Below are 20,638 nucleotides of genomic sequence, written 5' to 3' on the forward strand. Positions count from 1 at the left end.
AAAAGGAAGAACCCTTTTTATTAGATATTTGGTCCTGGAATTAATATTTTTTCTAATTGATAAGTGATCATTCCTGTGCAGGATAACGTTGTTACCTTATGTTTTAAGCCAGTAAGCAATTATTTTTGTAAGTCTTTATATTAAAGTTAGTTATAACTGCTCAACCATATCAACCATATCAATAGTTGAATTTAGTAGTAGTAGTATTATAACTGGGAAATGCTTGAAGACTTATATTTTTTTGTGTTTTGCTTAAAAATATAGGTGTATACTATATAAATATAATACAAATATTTATATACTTTTATTATGAAAACCTTTGATGGTCCTATTACATTATACTCTACATTTACATTAGCTCTATTTCAGCCATGACAAAGAATCTCAAGCAGGGCTTTAGCACATTACCTCAAACTCTGAAATGCGGACTATACAACAAAAAAGGAAAAAGAATAGTTCTCTATTGTAGTTCACTATTGAGACCATTTGCAATTTTCTTTAGGCCTTGAAAAAGCAGCCCCAGGTGAAATGCACATCAGCATTTGTGCAGCCGTTGATGTTAGCATATGACTTTCATTCTATTCCACTACTAGAAGCTGATAATTACCATAGCTCACAAGCAGCACTACAGGGGCTATTTTTCTAGAATTTTTAGTTTTAAGAAAATTAATTAGAAATAGCAGTTTTTGCATAAGTTTATCAATTGTTGCTAAGTGCTAACAGCCTAATGCAGGAGACATAACAAAAATCTCCTGCAGAAGGCTAATTATTGCTGCAGACGTAGTCCGTATTATTACCAGTGGGGACTATGGTCTCCCCTCTATTTACCAAACTCCGAAAGCGTATCTTTTTGTAGTTTGGCTCATTTGGTTTCCTCCATTCTCAGCTGGCGTAAACCGCATTATGCCTTGGAGATCGCTCTACTGCAGCCTCTGTCCAGCTTCGGAAAATTACACTTTGCGCATACACAGTGTCAGATTCTCAGGAGGAGAAGTCATCTAGCCAGTTGGCAACTTGACGAAACGCGTTGAGAAGATCCTGGTGCTGGTGGTCTATATCCTATTGTCGATGACTACAACCAGATAAGCTTGATACTCTGTTCTTAGATGTACATTTTAGATATTTTTTATTAAATGTTTTTTTTACTATACAACTCATTGGTACCTATGTTGATTTATTTCTAACATACAATCCATGTGAGTGACATTGTGGACGTCAGGACAAAGCTGTGAAAGTCCTTGGGTACGAGCACATGCACTTTATTATTTATGGTTGTGGTTTTACCTGTGGGTACCTATATTGAAAATTTGCACGGGCATGATGCACTTTATATATCTTTTGCTGTTGGTATACTCTAGTGCACTTTATTGGCATTTTGCACTATTGCACTTTTTTTATTTTTGGGTGCAATTGTATTATTCAATAATTATTTTCACCCTTAGTAGGTGGTCTTTGCTATGAAACATATGTTTTTGTAATAAGTATTGTATTATTAATACACATTTTTTTCACATATGTTTTGGTTATTTAAAAACAACCTTGGAGCTTGAAATAGGAAAACTCGCTCTGGACTAAGGCATAAGTACTTTGAGAATTACTCACTAGTTGGCGCCGATGTCTCACCATTTGTGAATATTTATTTGCTGGACTTTTTGGGTAACTGTCCTCCTTTGGAGACTCAAAAGCAGCCACTCGCAAGGAAGAGGAGTGTATCTTTTTTCCCCAGCATGGGAATAAAAGAAAAACAATATTAAGTATTTTTTTTCATTGGATAGTCTCCGAATTAGCGCCACTTTACCATACTTGTTTACATATATATTATGTTATTGCTACAACCTGCTTATTTAGGAATGTGGTAATGATTAGATATATATGGTTTTGAGCATTGTGACTCAAAAAAAAGTCCTTTTTTTTAATTGTCACACTATTAGAGTTTCTTTCACCACTCTCACTCATTCTCCTTTCAGGATCTTCATATCTATGACATATAGCCATATTATTAGCACTTATTCCAATAGTCCTCTAGAGCGCAGATCTACTACTGACATATTACTAGGTTAGAACTTAAGACTACTCTCACACCAAGACCTGCAGCCAGAGGGTTCACGACTATCAGTGAGCGCACAGCCTTCACTTACCTTTTCATTTAATTAGAATTACAGAGGTTCATATCAAATTAGACATAAGATTTTCACAGCAAAAATTACCATGCCCACCACAACCATATTTAATTAACGAGGGTATGTGCACTCCTGTTTCCTGAACTATCCATTTATAGACAATAACTGTATACCGCAAAAAACCCTATGTGTAAGTTATCTTTTTATCAGCCTGCTCAACATATGGATTAGACGCATCATCAGAGGAATAAGATGATGTGCAGGGTTCCTCTCCCGGGTCTAGCACGGGGGAAGAGGACCATCCATCCACAGTGGATGTAACTTCTTTGGTGAGGGCAGTTAAATCAGTCCTAGATATTCAGGATGATGAACCAGCTCATAGTAAGATGGCGCCAATGTTTATTCACCACCGGAGGGTGACCAAAAAAGTTTCCTGTATCTGAACAGCTCACTGAGCTTATAGATGATGCATGGAGTAACCCGGATAAATGATTTTATGTGAATAAAAGAATAACATCCTTTCCCAGCTTCTGTATGTACTAAGCGGGAGGTACCTCCTACTGTGGATGCTCATGTAACGCATTTAATCAGAAATGCTACATTTACTATTCCGTCAGCATCTTCTCTGAAGGATTCCACAGATAAGAAAATTGAAGGATGTCTTAAGGCAATATTTTCATCATCTGGAGCTGTTACTCGTTCAGCTATGGCTGGAGCCTTGGTAGCCAAAGCTGTTGAAGAATGGATGGCGCATTGGAAGACTCTCTACCACATGCTACCAGAGAACAGAGGATGTATATCTCCCACATACAGGAAGCGGCTTCCTATCTGGGAGGAGCTGGAATTTTAGCTTCTAAAGCATCAGTAGCTTCAGTAGTGGCATGTAGTGCCCTATGGTTAAGATCCTGGAAAGCTGATACAGGATCAAAGAGGGCACTGGATCTCTTCCCTTTCTATAGAAAGGTACTTTTTGGAGCAGAGTTGGATAAAATAATATCTACTCTGGTGGCTTTAAAATCAGCAGGTCTGCCAGCTATGGTGACTATAAAGTCTAGGTAGGTTTCTTTTCGTTCCTTCCGTCCTCAGGGACGAGCAAGGGAACAGTCTTCCTCTAGGTCGACTAGTTTTCGCATGGCGACAAACTAAGAGGTCTGGCCCGGCAAAACGTCCTAAACCGGACGACAAACCTTCAGCCTGATGGGGCGGGCCTCCTCCCAGGATGGGAGGCCGACTTCTTCAATTTATCCAGCAAACAACAGATGCCTGGGTCCGAGAAGTGTTCTCTCAGGGGTATATATATATATAGGTGTTACCAGCGCTTGAGTTGAGTAGATGACACAATATATAAATTATATATATATATATGGACAATATATATGGAGAGCGGATGTCAAATTTAACAACACATTTTATTGCATAGGTAAACATTACTATTCATAGGAGCATTTTAAAACAATATATAGGTATATAAAAATTAAAAAATAAATTAATTCGAATGGATAGTTCAGTTGGTTCTGCTGCTAACGGAGCCCCTGCTGGGGTATAGTAACTGTGTCAAATATTGTCCTGGTAGCACTCCAAGAAGGGATATTAAAGGTAAGTACAGCAGAAATAGTTGCTGGATAGGTTGAGTAAATGCAGTCCAATTAGCAGATCACTGCCACAGCAGATGAAAGGTTTGGATCCACTTGTAGCTGTATCCTTAGGCCAATGTTGTCCAAATTATAATCCAGGAAGATAAAGATATTAGGTCACAAAGATCATATAAGTCCATCCAATGCAGGGAATATTCCAATCAAATAGTGCAGCATATGTAGAGTAGCTTAACGTGTTTCGCTGGATATTAAGACTCCAGCTTCATCAGAAGGGTATGCCCTCACTTTGCACAGATCCTCCATCAGATGCGGTCAAGGCCTTTCACTCCTTGCTGCAGGCAGGGGTAATATTCCCGTTCCTGTATCGCAATAGGGAAGGGGTTATTCCAATCTATTTCTGGTTCAGATACCAAATGCGGCCTATCGCCCTATACTAAATCTAAAAACCCTCAACAGATTTATTCATATACCCAAGTTTTGTATGGAAACTCTCCAGTCAATTATTTTGGCAATGGAGCCAGGGGATTAAATGGTTTCCCTGGATATACAGGATGCTTATCTGCATGGTCCTATTATACCACACCACCAACAATTTTTGTGATTTGCTGTCCTGCAGGCTCTACCCTTTCGCCTATTTATGGCACCCCGGAATATTTATCAATATAATGGCAGTCATGACGACCTACCTCAGGCGTCAGGGTGTCAGAATTCTGCCATATCTGGATGACCTTCTGAGATTGGTACAAACTCCGGTTGTTTTACAGCCATCTTCAACTGACCATAGCCTGCCTACAAAAGCACGGCTGTATCATCAATTGGAAGAAATCATCACTTTCTCCAACACAGCAGATGGTACATCTGGGAGCGTTGCTGGATTATATGGACAATATTGTGGCCCTGTCATTACGAATACGCAAGCTGGTACGCAAGCGGAAGGTAACCATTCTGTTAGCAATGCAGGTCCTAGGATCAATGGAATCCACCTTCAACATGGTTGGGGATGCTCAGTTCCATTTCAGGCATCTGCAAAGTTGATTCTCTCCAAATGGAACGGACAGTATCATCTAATAAAGTCTCAGAGGATCATTCTCACTCCAGAGGTTTGTCACTCCTGTGGTGGCTGAGAAAGGATCATCTGAACAAAGGGCGCCCATTGTGGTTTCCAAATTGGGTGCTTCTCACTAGAGACACCAGTCTTCACGGATGGGGAGCAGTGACAGGTCACACCTTTCAGGGAATATGGACAAATCGGGAAAGTCATCCACCAATAAACATTCTGGAACTGTGAGCAGTGTACAAGGCACTTATCATAGCACTGGACCTGCTCCACGGCAGGCCCGTCCAGATTCAGTCCGACAATGCGACTACAGTTGTCTACCTCAATCATCAGGGAGGCACAAGAAGTTACGCAGCCATGAAAGAAGTGACAAAGGTTCTGATTTGAGCAGAGTGTCATTTTCCGGCAATCTCGGCAATATTTATTCTGGGAGTACTCAATTTTGAAGTAGACTTCCTAATTTGCTAGGACATACATGCCGGAGAGTGGTCTCTCCATCCGGGAATGTTTCGGCTCCTGGTAAACAAATGGGGTTTACCAGAGAAAGATCTCACATCACAACCACAAGGTCCCCAGGTACGGGTCCAGGTCCAGAGACCCATCAGCAGCCTTTGTGGATGCACTGGCAGTAAGATAGGACTTCAAGCTGGCGTATCTCTTTCCTCCAATTTCTCTTCTCAATAGAGTTCTCAGGAAATTCAAGCAGGAAGTCGGAACAGTAATACTGGTGGCTCCGGCTTGGCCCAGACACCTGGCTTTGACGGCGTGGCTCTTGAATCTTCCATCCTATGTGCAAAAGGTTTTTCCAGTTCTGTAATTCAGACAATGCTTAGGGCACAGAGCTCCTCTGGGAGGCTCAGGCGCGCCCGGCATCACCTGCCTAGACGACGTGGCATGACATCACAGGTCATGCACGCCACGTTGCCTCCAGCAAGCCCTCGCGCCTGCGCTAGTGAACGAGCCAGCGATTCGTGCCCGCGCCAGTGACAGCCATCGCTTCTGCCTGCCCCGCGTCAGTGACTGAGCCGGCGCTTTCTTCCCGCCCCGCGATAGTGACAGAGCCAGCGCTTCCAGCCCGCCCTGTGCCAGTGACCAAGCCAGCGCTTCCAGCCCGGGGGCAGGGTAAGCCAATCTGCTTTTTTTTTCAGTTGGGGAGCAATGTGTTTTTTTTTTTCTCTGTGGGGGCCAATGTGATTGTTTTATTTCTGCGGGGGACCAATGTAATTGCTTTATTTCTGCAGGGGTCAATGTGATTGCTTTATTTCTGCAGGGGGCCAATGTGATTGCTTTATTTCTGTGGGGGCCAATGTGATTGATTTCTTTTTGTGGGGACCAATGAGAGTGCTTTATTTCTGTGGGGGCCCAAAAATCTGATTGGCAACCGCAGGAATAAAACACACTACATTGGCAACCGCAGGAATAAAACAATGTAGTTTGTTTTATTCCTGTGGGGGCCAATGTAGTGTGTTTTTTCATAGGTCGCACACGCCAAATCGCGAGATGGTGTGCCTTGGCAATTTTAAAATCTTGTTTAGTGTGCCTTCATTTTAAAAAGGTTAAAAATCACTGCTCTAGACTCTGTAGAATTGAAGTGGTTGACAGTGAAGACACTTTTTTCTCTTCTGCTCACAGAGTCTCGGCTTTGGCAGTGCTTTCTTGTCGTTCTCCATTTTTGATTTTTCACCAGGGTAAAGCTGTTCTTCGTACAAAGGAAGGTTACCTTCCTAAGGTATTGCCCAGTTTTCATGTAAATGAAGAAATTGTAGTTTCAGCTTTTCAGGCCCCAGACCTTTCTGTAGGTGAAGCTCCCTGGATGTAGTTCATGCACTCCGTATCTATGTGGAGCGCACAAACTCTGTTAGAAAATCCGATAATCTTTTTGTATTATATGGTTTTCACAAACAAGGATGGTCAGCTAATAAGCAGACTCTGGCGAGGTGTCTACGCATGACTATCTCTCAGGTGTACACACAGGCTGATCTCCCTGTCCCAAGCACGGTGACAGCACATTTTACTCGGTCTGTAGGGCCATCATGGGCATTTAGTCGTGCTGCCTCTGCTGAACAATTGTGCAAGACAGCAACTTGGTCTTCTGTCCACACTTTTCTTAGGTTTTATGCCTTTTGATGCTCTCAGGATGCTTCCTTTGGGCGACAAGTTCTCCTTTCTGCTCAGCAGCGTCCCCCACCCAAAGGGAACTGCTTTAGGACATCCCCATGGTATCCCTGTGGATGCCTATGGACCCTGAAGTAGAAAATTTAAGTTATGGTAGACTTACCTAGATAACTCCTTTTCATTGAGGTCCATAGGGCACCCACCCTGACGTACCTGGCTGCATGGGTAATTTTTCTTTCAGTCACAGATTTCCTCATTTTGTGTAAGAGTGTTTCTGATGTACGATTGCTCTTCCTTCTCCTCTTTCCTTCTCCTGCCTTGAGGCTTGTTAACTAAACTGAAGGCCTATGGCTAGGAGTGGGGTATATATGGTGGAGGACCTACGGCATCCTCGGAGCTGAAGCTTTCACTGTTTGCTGCCTGGATCTCCGCAACCATATTCCCCCATGGTATCCCTGTGAACCCTATGGACCTCAAAGAAAAGGAGTTATCTAGGTAAGTCTACCATAACTCTAATTATCATCTGCAAACAGTGCAACTTTCAGGGGAATATTGCCAACTGAGATTATCTCCACCAGCGGGGAGCTACGAAGTGCTATGGCTAGAGGTTCTATTGCTACTGCCTCTTTTTATTTCAAAAGATAAGAAGAGAAGAGATGTTTCCAGATAACAAGGTTGAATGCCTTTTCTGGGTCAAAAGACACTATCATACAAGGGGTGGAGACATTATTAGTGCGGGGGTGTTGTATAGCAGTCAAGACCCTCCTAACATTGACCACAGTGTCTCTTCCTAGAATAAATCCGGTTTGATCGGTGTGTATAATCTGTGGTAGAATATGTTTTAATCGATCTGCATACATTTTTGTTAAAATTTTATAGTCTAAGTTTAGTAACGAGATAGGCCTGTAAGAGCCCGGAAGAGAAAGATCTTTACCCGGTTTAGGAAGGACTTTTATGATCACAGAAGTAAAGTAAAGCAGTATTTTTTTTTAGAAGAAATAATATGGTTATAGAAGGAGACTAGAGATTCTCCCATTCGGGGAAGTAGTATCTTGTAAAAATCACTATTTAGCCCATTCGGGCCAGGGGCTTTGGGGGGTTTCAACTGCTTCACAACCCTGTTGACCTCTTCAAGGGAAATAGGTTTAGTGAGAGTACTAGCTAGATCTTCAGTTATCTGTGGTATAGGGAGTTCATCCCACTTAGCATGAAAAGCATCTGGTTCGACATCTGTATTAAAGGTACTTGAGAATTGGGAATAAAAAGAAGTGGACGGAGTAGTATATGTAGATGTGGGACTTGAATGGTTAGAATCAGTGGAATATAAATTTGCATAGAAATCTTCCATTACATCGGTGATCTGGCTGCTGGAGGTGGTTAGGGAGCCATTACTATTTCGTAACGGGTGTACCACCATCAGAGTTCTGATGCCTTGCAATAGGTTAGATAATAATTTTCCAGTTTTATTTCCAAACTTGTAGAATTTGTAATTGACTGAAAAGAGATAACGATCTTTAATTCGAAGAAACTCATCAAAGTGTATTTTTGCAGTATGATAAGCCAATTTCTAAGTGGAGTTTGGATCTGATTTAAGTTTGTGAATAGATGTGAGGGAAACCTCCAGTGAATATTAGGGCCCCTGACAATAGTTGTCAGAAGCACCACCCATACCAGGACATGATTGGAAAGGGCTATAGGTTCAATATTTGTATCCGATACTCTCTGAAAGAAATGGTTTGTCAGTGGAGTTAATTGCTCTCCATACATCTATAAGCTGCAATCTGGAGGCAAGCGTGGGTACTCCTAGTTTGGGAAGATTAAGTTTAGAAGTTATAGTTTGAGAGCGATCAAGAGATAAATTTAAAATAAGATTCAAATCACCACACAATAACACTGAAGCCAAGGGAAACACCAGTAATTTAGTTAGCAAATTACGAAAAAGTGATTTATTTTATACATTAGGAGCGTAAACATTGCATATAACAAATTTAGTATTGTTAATAATAACCTCAATGATGAATGACATATCGGCCTTCAGGTTCCACGTCTACTGAGATAAGAGACAATGGAAGAGAACGTTTAGCTAATATAGCAACACCTCTTGATTTTGAGTTGAAAGGTGCTACTGCAATCAGGGACCAATTCAGCATCTGTAGCTTGGTAGTTTCTAATGCTGTCAGTTGTGTCTGCAGTAGGCATATTAGATCAACATTTAGCTTAGCCAGATACATTCAAATTTGACGTCTTTTAACCACTTGCCTGGTCGCAATTTTCCCACCACACCAGGCAGTTCTTTATCTGATCTGGTCGAAAATTTTGACCAGTCAGATAAACAGTGTGGGCAGCTGCAGGAAGATAATCTTCCCGCAGCTGCGGCTCTCAGAGGGACCTTCCGGTCCCTCTGCTTGCCTGCACAAACCTCCAGGGTCTGCTGTGCTTCTGATCACTGCTGATTGGTTAGCAAAGCAGGACCCCCCACCTAGCGGCTGCAGAGATTAGCAGCCGCTGGAAAAAATAAATTAACCTCACCCCCTTTGTGTACCTGGTGCCTGAAACCGGTGTCAAAATGAAAGTCACAATGTTTCCGATGTTCCGATGGTGGTGTTTCGATGTTTGAAAAATCTATTTTTTTGACAAATATTAAAAAAAAATATATATATTTTTTTTTTCATGAAATCATTTTGGATAAGTTGAAATAGATGTTCCTCACCTAATTCAATCATAAAAAACCCAACAATTTCTGAGTGGTTTTTAGAAAAAAAAATTTGTCAGTTAAGTGGTTATGGATGAATCAATGCCACCTACATTCCATGTACCAAGTTTTAGTGCCGTTATGTTATTGCATAATCAGGTTGCAATAGAACTATTCAAATCTTAAATATAGTGACAAGATGAAGGAAACATGAGGATAGTAAGACAGACTGGAGTACAGAAGAAAATCATAAAATATAACCCAATCAAGAATATAGCTGACATCAGTCTGAAACATGTCAATTAAAGACCTCAGGAACATAAGCGCATGAACAGTAAAATACAGTAACAATCAAAAGGTAGAGCATAGCTCTAAACTGCGTATCCATTTAAAGTAACTAGGGCATAAGCATCATTAACCTAGGAGAGACATCTCCTAATATATAGCATTCATGTCAATATAAAGCGTTAAACATTTTGTATAGGGTTACATTAGAGGAAAAATAGTACATATAAACATATGCCATACAGTGAAAAGAATAAATGAAATCACATTTTTATCCAGTGAAAGAAGAAAATACATATTCCTGTCAAGATTATGGAATCTAGGATTTTACAGGATGAAAGTCACTTCAAGCCATATAAGAATACAGAAGAATATAAATAAATAACCTAAAGTTATTCTGAATTAGCCAGAGCATCTGAAATATCCAGAGCATTTGCTTCTTTTTCTTCATAAATGAAGGCTGCTGCGTCATCTGGATTACTAAAATCTTTAAAAGATGAACTGTTAAATAGACTGAGCCTGAAGTGCAATTATGTGGTTATCTTCAATTAGTTGGGCACAGAGAGGTGAGAATGCTTTACGCCCCAGGATAGTTCCCCTGAGTAATCCTGAAAAATTTGGAGTTTTCTCCCTTCCCATAGGATAGATTATTTTCATGTGGAGGCTGCCCAAAACGCTTGCTTATACAGGTAGTTACTGCAGCGAAAAAAAAAGAGTGTCTCTTGGACGTGAATTAGGAATAGTAGGGTGTTGACCCACTCTGTGGACTCTCAATCACTAAATCACTGCATACTGATTCAATGCCGAATAGAGCTGGAAGGGTGTTGCGCACAAAATGGGTTAATGCTGGACCCTTGATGGTTTCTGGGAGACCAACTAATCTAATGTTATTCCTGCGTGACCGGTTCTCCAAGTCATCTATTTTGTTCCATAAGTGTCTTTTTCAAGCTTGTGAACTGTGTGCTTTAAATGTGAGACATCTCGGAAAACTTCACCCAGTCTGTGTTCTGATTCTGTGACTCTATGGGTTATCTGTTGTAGCTGTGAGGTGATGTCAGAGACAGCCTGTGATAAGAGGGGACCCATGGTTGATTTTATAGCGTCCACCACATCATTATGTTATAGCTACCTCAGGGGAGCATTGTGTCAGTGGCAAGGCTGAAGAATCTTGTGCAGCTGTTGACTTCTTTGCTGCAGGAGTCACTGCTGCCATCTCAGCTTCCGGCGCCATGTTGGGATCCGCTTGGCGCTTCTCCTGTCTCAGCTGCTGCAGCTTCAGTGTGGCGGTGTAGGATAAATATTTCCTTATGGGGTAGGCGATGTGTTGCCCTAGGCAGGAGGCTGAAGTGTAGCCTTGAAATAGGTTTTATCTGCAGGGGAGCGTTGGACCTGTGAACTCCATCAAAATGGAACCAGAAGTCTTCTCATTTATTTTTAATATATTTTTATTTTATATTTCTGAAATGAAGATTGCCATAACATGAATTTAATACAGAACATTAAAGATTTATTAAATTTTATGAGAGATATAAATATAAAAAAAATGTGAATGGTCTCAAATCAGTGGCTCATTTTATCTAGGGGCTGCAGGATTGCAGCCCTCCAGTAAATTCTGCCATGCCAGTGACAGCCTGGCAGTGGCTTCCCATTGAAAGCGCTCCCTGCTAATCACATGATGGACAGGCAGTCCCAGGGGGAGATGTTTTCTCACCCTGGGAGTGTCAGTACGGACTGCAGTTAGCAGAAAGAGCGCTTCCAGTGGGAAGCTACAGCGCTGCTATAATGGCAGCCGATGCAGTCCCTAGAAGCCTGCTTGTTGATTTGTGCACATAGGTGGGATTGCGATCCCGCGCATGCGCACATTTCAAACAGTTAGAACCCCATGTAAGTGAGGTGGGAGTCGTAGCTGGTAATGGACTGCAATAGAGAATTTTTTTTTTGGTATAAAGCTTTAGCACATTTATGTAGGGTATTATGTTTATCCAATAACTTTCTCATAGTTATCTCTCTCCTTCCATTCCTCTACCTCCTAAGGCCACCATCACTAAGCGTAACATTGAGGCTATTGACACCATTTCTTTTTCTTCCCAGGTTGACTCACTTCTCTCTCTTATCCTGTCTCTCTCCTGCCCCGAACAAGCCATTTCTCTATACAATACCTCCCTTACTTCTGCTCTGGACTCTGTTGCTCCGGCGATCACTATTAACCCTCGCAGATTTACACCTCAACCCTGGCATTCCAAATGCACCAGATACCTGCAAAAGTGTTCACGAACTGCCGAGCGACAGTGGAGAAGATCACTCTCTAAGGCCATTTCAAATTTATGCTCTCATCATACAGTGCTGCCCTTTCTCTCTCTAAACAATCATATTTCAAGAAACCTCATCTCCTCTCAGTCCTCTAATCCCCAACGTCTCTTTACCACCTTCAACTCCCTCCTCCGCCCTCCCCCTCCTCGCCTCCCATCCTCGCTCTCTGCCCTTGACTTCGCTACCTACTTTACATCTAAAATTGACTCCATACGTCAGGACATCATATCCCACCAGTCCCCCTGCTATCCACCTCCTTATTTCCAGATCACCCCTCTCCTTCCATTTTACCAACTCTAACTTTCTTCTCCCCTGTATCTGGAGAGGACGTCATGTCCCTCATCCGGTCCTCGCCCCCTTCCACCTCCCCCCTTGACCCTATCCCTTCACGTCTCCTCCGCTACCTCTCTCTTTCTGCCTGCTCCCATCTTGTCCACCTCCTTAATCTCTCCCTATCATCAGGCACTGTCCCGTCTGCATTCAAAAATGCCCTTATCTCCCCCATTCTAAAAAACCTACCCTTGATTCTAACACTCTTTCCAACTACCGTCCCATCTCTCTCCTCCCTTTTGTTTCCAAGCTCCTTGAGCATGCTGTTTACAACCTCCTTACCACCTTTCTTTCCTCCCACTCCATCCTTGACCCTTTTCAGTCTGGCTTCCGTTCACTCCACTCCACTGAAACTTCCCTCACAAAGTCAGCAATGACCTCCTTGCTACTAAATCCAAGGGCCACTACTCTCTACTCATTCTCCTTGACCTCTCTGCTGCTTTCGACACCGTGGACCACCCTCTCCTTCTGCAAATCCTTCACTCCCTTGGTCTACGTGACACTGCCCTCTCCTGGCTATCCTCCTACCTCTTTGAACAATCCTTCTCTGTCTCCTCTCATGACTCCTCTTCTCCCCCACAGCCTCTTGCAGTAGGTGTTCCCCAAGGTTCTGTTCTTGAACTTCTACCTTTCTCACTCTATACATCCTCACTAGGTGAACTCATCAGCTCTTTTGACCTCCAATATCATCTCTATGCTGATGATACTCAGATCTACCTTTCCTCCCCTGATCTCTCTCTCTCTCCTCACTCATGTCTCCAACTGTCTCTCTGCCATCTCTTCCTGGATGTCCCAGCGATTTCTTAAACTTAATATGTCTAAGACTGAGCTAATCATCTTCCCACCCCCCTACATAACCACACTTCCCACCATTTCTTTATCAATTGATGGCACAACTATCTCCTCTAGCACCAAAGTGCGTTGTCTTGGAGTAATCCTGGACTCCTCCATCTCCTTCAAACCACATATCCAGAATCTCTCACAGTCCTGTAATTTTCATCTTAAAAATATTTCTAAGATTTGACCCTTTCTCACCCAGGATGCCACTGAAACCCTCATACACTCATTGGTCATCTCCAGATTGGACTACTGTAACCTCCTCCTATCTGGCCTCCCCGACTCCCTTCTCTCCCCTCTCCAGTCTGTCCTCAATGCTGCTGCTCGGCTCATCTTCCTCTCAAAACGCTCTGCATCTGCCTCCCCTCTCTTACAAGCTCTCCACTGGCTCCCCTTCCCTTTTAGAACCCAATTTAAGGTTCTCACACTCACTTGCAAAGCCCTCAGCCATTCCTCTCCCATTTACATCTCTGATCTCATTTCCCTTCACTCTCCTGTCCGCCCTCTTCTTTCAACAAATTCACGCCGCCTCTCATGCCAATTGATTATTTCCTCCCACTCCCGCCTCCAAGATTTTGCCCGTGCTGCTCCCCACCTTTGGAACTTTCTCCCGCTTCCCATCAGACCCTCCACCTCTCTTCAATCCTTCAAACGTCCCTCTCCTTTAGAATGTAAGCTACTATGAGCAGGGCCATCTGCCCTCTTGTGCTTCTCCTTACTCTACCTTCATCTACTTCTTACTCTCTACCAAGGCACCTAACACTTGGTTGCTCTGCATTGTTGCTTATCTGGGTGTTATGGTCGTGAATGTAGCAATGTATATTATCCATGTCCTGTATTGTATTGTACTGTACTATAAGTCACTGTAAATCAACCTATTTGTTTATGTACTTTGTAAGGTGCTGCGGAACACTAGTGGCGCCATATAAATAAACAATGATAATAATAATAATAGTTTTGTATATGTCAGATTGCTTCTTTAATCACATCTACTGCAGTAGTATAGTCTACACTGCAGACTTGTTTTAATAATGAACCTTTTTTATTGTGTATTTACATATTATAGATTTGGGAAGTAACACAGAGAGGTAGCAAGGAAGGAAAGCCTGTGGTGGACTTGAAGACACAAGATGGGTTGAACCTTGTTTTAATAAAAGAACTGAGATGTTTCACAGAAAGCCAAAGTTGTCAACAAGGACTTTTCCAATTAATAAATAATGATAATGGGACCTGGACTTTGAAATCATTATTTTCTCTTAATTACTTGGAGTCTGACGGAGAAAAAGTCTTCTGCACTAGGAGAACTCTATCCAGAAGTAGTCAGTGGGTTCCTCATTTAGCCATTCATGCACACATAGTCCTGCACCATCTAAAGAGTGATTGTTATGCTCGAGTTGATATAGAAGAAGGCAGAATCTATGTAGACCTCACAACTCCCTACTGTGAAAGCTGTGGTTTTGTTTTAAGATTCAGATCGGGAAAGTACCATCTGGAAACATTTTCTCATAATTTTTTATCTTCAGATAGCACTCTGGAACATGGACTTTCTGCAAACACAGCGTTTCTCATGCACCTGATGCCAGGATGCATCGCCAGTTTTAGAAATTTGAAAGGACATTTTATTTATCCCCAAGGTGTTAAAAACATGCTTCTGGTAGGACAGAACTCTTCTTCTAAGCAAGAGGTGTTCATTATTAAGCGGTGCCCTCTATGGGTTAGTTTGCATGCCAGGAATTACGGATACCTGACTATCTACCATGGTAAGTGAATTTTTATATTTTGTAGGGTATAGATTTGTTAACAAAATTATTTTCAAATACATATCTTTTGCCCTATAGCAAAGTAAAGCTTTATTTAAAGTACATTTAGTTGTAACTATTTGACAGCTATTAAACTGGATAACATAGCAATTCCCTCTCCATGGTAATATTGATTTAGGCGTTATGGTAATATCTAAGTTTTAAGGACTGAACTCCTTGATATTGACTTCTGTAAGGTGATTAGTTGGATATTTTCTGCCAATATCATACGTGCAGGATTTTTATCTTTCCCCTACAGGAGAGTTCCTGGAGGGGAGATGCAGGTGGCTACTGTATAGATCAGGGCAGGGAATTGTAACATCATTCAGAGGGGGCAATACATTTCTCTAGGAAATATGCATGATGCCAGAGTCTCCTGTTGACATAGTAAGCACTTAGCAAGTTGTGAGGGGATAAGCCAGGCTTATCTTACGAGCAGGGCCCTCTACCCTCTTGTGCTTTTCCTTACTTTACTTTCATCTACTTCTTACTCCCCACTAGGGCACCTAACACTTGGTTGCTTATCTGGGTGTTATAGTCGCTAATGTAGCAATGTATATTATCCTTGTCCTCGTCCTGTATTGTACTGTTAGTCGCTGGTCCCCTATTTGTTTATGAAGTTTGTAAGGCGCTGCAGAACACTTGTGGCGCCCTTTAAATAAATGATAATAATAATAATACACACTGTGCAGATCTCTATGCAGATCAGATAAGAGCCATTGTCTGATGAGTGTGCACCCCATACACTCTGAGGTATTTTTAGCTCAGTGTATACATTCTTCAATGGGATCGGTAGGTTGAACACTAAAGTGGTGTATTTATAATGGGTGTAAGGTGTGCGGTGCACAATGGCCCCTGGGTCCAGGAGGGGCCCACACCGCACACCCTTTCACCCATACTTTTTCACACTTACCTCTCCGAAGTCCCACGTTGGCTGGAGCAGCACTACACAAAACACCAGGAGAATGGCCGCCACGGCCATTTTCCCGGTGTTTTGCGCATGCGCAGTAGGGAAGTCGCCGGGAAAGTGGCTGCCGCACCATTTTCCCAGTTACCTGCACAGACTGGTGCCCGAAGTCTACTGCTGCTGTCAGTGCAATGGCAGACGCCGGGGAAAGAGGAGGGGCCCCGGACAGGGAATATACATGGTCCCCCTCCTCTCTTACTACGCCCCTGAGCAGCTCATGATTTTTTAAGCTGTTTATCGGCTAATGCTCCTGCATACACACCCATGCAACTATTGGGCTGATCAGTTGATATCAGGTGATCGGCCCGATAATTGTATACAGTAGGTTTCTACCCAGCTTTAAGGTGGGTATACACTATGTAATGTATTGTGCTTAAATATAATAAAGTATACTGTTCTTACACTGGCAATGTAGGAAACAGCAAAACAGTCTAAGGGGCATATTTATGAAGCTGTTTTTTTTATAAATTTGAATATATCATGAATTTTATGTATTCCAGTTATGTAACAACAGCCATATGCAGGAAACTTCATGGAAATCTCCTGCAAAAGGCTAACAACTGCTCTAGACCGCAGTCTCCATAAATATCAGTGGGGATATGGTCCCTTTTGGTTTATGCCATCCTCGGATGGTGTAAACTGCTTTATGTCTATGGAGGCATTTTCGCAGCAGAGATTTCTTATGATTCCTCTCAGTTGCAATCAAATAAGCATTTAAACATCCATTGATTGATAGAACACATGTAATTAGCACAATATTTGTGTTAGTTAATTCTCCATACATATTGCACTATTGATTAATCGACCACTGATACTCTCTCACTCTCTCTCTCTCTCTCTCTCTCTCTCTCTCTCTCTCTCTCTCTCTCATTGACACCTCTCAAGGGGTGGGATATATGAGGGTGGTTCATTAGTCATACTGTTCCCAAATCAGTTGTAAGATGGCGGGGCTGGCGAAAACATTGTCAAACATTGAGGTGCGTAGTGTGATCTGATTTCTGCGTCTAAAAGGCACATCAGCGGCTGAAATCTATCGCCAACTTGTTGAGGTGTACGGTGATATCGTCATGTCACAGAAACAGATTTGGTGCACTGCCTTTAATAACAGCAGGACAGACATTCCAAATCCGTCCGGCCAAGCACGTCCACCACAGACAATTTGTGCCAGATTGATGATCTGATTAAGGGGCACAAACACATTCGAGTTAGTGATATTACTGACAAACTGAACATTTCAGTGGTCACTGTGCACAACATCATTCATGAGTAACTGGAGTACAGGAAAAAGTGTTCATGCTGGCTACCGAAAATTCAATAGGATGGGATAGTCTCTCGTGCACTTGATGCGGTACCATGAGCAGGGAGTGCAGTTACTGCAGCATATTGTTACAGGCAATGAAACGTGGATGCAGCATGTGACACCGGAGAGTGACATGGAAACACGCATCGAAGGCCATGTTTCGTGACCACAAGGGCGTGCTTCTTGTTGATTTCCATACCATCATGTTCTGGCTTCAGGCCTTGATGCTGATTTCTTCTATGCTGGGATAGATGCATTGGTGTACTGTTGGAACAAATGCTTAGACAAGTATGTGGAAAAATAATCTGTACCAAGGCCATACTATTGATTATATGTATATGTAACGTACATGAGAGGTCTTGTTACTTATTTATTGAACCACTCTTGTATTAGGCAGCAAGTGAGCAGTCACCTACCTAAACAATGCTGCAGACCCAGCACATCCCTTCATAGCAACGGTGTTCCCTAATGGCAGTGGCCTCTTTCAGCAGGAGAATGTTCCCTGCCACAGCGCAAACATTGTTTACGAATGGTTTGAGAAACATGACAGTGTTCAAGGCCTCCAACTTCTCCAGATCTCAATCCATTCGAGCATCTGTGGAATGTGCTGGAAAAACAAGTCCGAACCATGGAGGCCACACCTCGCAACTTATAGGACCTAAAGGATCTGCTGCTATCGTCTTGGTGCCAGATGGCTGATAGTTGTGTGTGTACTATAGTCTAAAAATCCTTTGGTAGAAGTGGTTCTGGGAGAGAGAGCAAGAAAAAAATGGACTAAGTGAAAATACACTGGTAGTGGGAAACTGTAGAATTATACTTCTGGGTTTATCATAAATATCATTGTATCAAGACTGGAGCACTTCTTTAAAAAATACCTAGTCAACAGCAGCCTTGTGGTTGGAATCAGGCCATTGATGAGTACCATTACTGCTAACAAAAAAAAAAAAAAAGAAGATATGATTATAGTAAGTTAGGGCACACAAACTTAACTTCTATTGCTGTGTAATTGAAAGTCTCTTAACATATTCCATTGCTGTGTGGTATGGAAATTCTAAATGCTTTGACCATAGGTCCTTAGATAGGGTGGTTAAAACAGCTGTGAAAATTATTGATCAGTCTCTGCCAAAGCTGGAGGATGTTTTTGATAAAAGCAGTTTAATTAAAGCAAATAAGTGTATTGCTAATCTATACCACCCATGCCAGTCTCTCTTCTCTTTGTTGCCATCAAAGAAACAGCACAGGTGTCTTAGGTGCTGTACTAGTAGACTGATAAACAGTTTTTTTCCGTCTGTGATTGTTAGCTTAAATCGTTAGCTTGTGGTATTTTATTGGGTTGTGAGTTTTTGCATTGTAGTTTTGCTGATACATTTTTGTAATGTGGAAGTGATAAAAATAAAGAACTTGAGCAAACACTTGAGACTGATGAATGCCAATTCCCGATGATTCATGCGGATATAAAGGTCATAAATGGATGAAAATTCAAACAATGTTCCTATGACACCAGTTTTAAAAAATGTAGGCTTTTGGTTATGGTAAAATGGTGTGGAGCATGTGTTTGTGGTATCCGTTGAATCCCATAATATGAGTAGAACAAAATTTGAATGCCACAGGACATCTGACCATTGTGTCCGATAAGATATGGATGAACATCTGAAAATGAGCTGTGTAGGAAGATAATGTTTCATGCCACAAAGCTAGACACATGGTCTATTTCAGTCTATTTCTAATTGGTCTTATAGTTAACGGTCTACTACAGCATTAGCAAGTTGTATTAAAACATTCATTTATCTTTTCTCTCTAAAGTCTAAGTTACAATATGACTTTATACATAGTAACAATATAGAACGTGATGAGTTATGAATTAATAAATATATGGCCTGATTCTGCATCGGACACAGCGGTATCCATGTCTGCATCTTTTGCCAGTCACACATGAGCAACTTGGGCAACGTTGTGCAAATGCCGCTACAAGCACTTCCCTGGTGTACAGCTTTGTGTCTGAATGTGCAAGGACTGATACCACTTGGTGTATCTTTAGGTCCCACCTTCCAAACTCGCACCAAACCCATACCAGGTGCAGATTCTCCATCAGTGTATGGCCTCCAATGTGAAGTGTCTAAGTTTGCAACCGCTTCAGTGACCAGGAACATGCGGTGAAGTCAGTGGCTGAAGGGGCACTGGCTAGTATCAGAGCGATGTCGTGCTGGGAACACATTGTGTAGTGTGTACCCAGCTTTACACAGAAGGTGCCAGTCCCTGCATAGTGACGGGGTGCCAGCTACTGGTGTCTGCAGGGAAACCCCCTATCCTGTTATCCAGTGATTTACAAGCCCCCAGACAGTGTCCTGTTGTCCACAGCGGACCCTCCTTACCTTTTTATCCTTTGTGTATTTTCTCTGTTTACATAATCTAATTCCTGCCCTCCTCAGTGCTGCTGTGCTCCGATCCCTGATTACTTCCTGGACTGGTCACCTGATCATCAGAGGTGTCCATCAGAGCTCAAGGCACAGGCACGCGCCTTCACAGTGAGGCATGCCTCCATTAGCTCTTTTTCTCTGTGTTTTATTGGCTGCTTCGTGGCCCAGCCCCCAGCTCCAGGCAGTATCTGAGCTATCAGAGGTGAGGCTGAGCACAAAATGCCTAATCTCTCCTCTCTCCCTGTATTTCCAGGGAGTGCTGCAATTTTGGTGGGTTTTGCCTATAGAAACGATCAGAATAATACAAAAAATATATTAATAAATATCTTCTTTGTATTATTTTAATAAGTTTTATAGTCAGAACTCTGCAGTCTGACAGGAAAATGGGATTGAAATGCCGGGTGTTTAGCCGCCGGTTCAAATCCCGACAGCGGATGCCCAACAGGATCAAGATCCCGACTGGGGCAAGTAAGTACCCTAACCCTCCCCTGTCTCCCCCCTAACCCTCCTTTAGTGGTGCCCAACCCTAACCTTCCCCCCTAGTTCCTATCCCTAACCTACCCCAGGGGTGCCTAACCCCCCATTACCGCTTCCTAAACCTAACCCTCCCTGGGGGTGCCTAACCCTAATCTCCCCCTCAAACCTAACCCTAACCCTGCTAGACTCCCTAATCCTAACCCTCCCCCCCGCAGCTAACGCTATGGGCGCCCCGGCCCTACCTTCGTTTGGGATGGTGTCCTCTGCGTTCCGGCATTGGGACTATGATAGGTGCCGGTATTTGGATGCCTATCATAAATCCCTAGCCGGCATTCCG

General features: G+C 42.5%; 1 protein-coding gene across 1 annotated transcript in view; it reads left to right on the plus strand.

The window, feature by feature from the left end:
- Positions 1-20,638, plus strand: part of FSCN3 (fascin actin-bundling protein 3) — a 66,113-nt gene that overhangs the window by 12,039 nt on the left and 33,436 nt on the right. Inside the window, exons 3-4 of the mRNA XM_088444817.1 lie at positions 14,408-15,101; positions 17,958-18,091. Of these exons, the coding sequence (XP_088300943.1) occupies positions 14,408-15,101; positions 17,958-18,091 (828 nt within the window). The remainder of the gene's footprint in view (positions 1-14,407; positions 15,102-17,957; positions 18,092-20,638) is intronic.

This window comes from Taudactylus pleione, unplaced genomic scaffold, assembly GCF_031769625.1.
Source record: "Taudactylus pleione unplaced genomic scaffold, aTauple2 ptg000019l, whole genome shotgun sequence".
Lineage (NCBI taxonomy): Eukaryota > Metazoa > Chordata > Amphibia > Anura > Myobatrachidae > Taudactylus > Taudactylus pleione.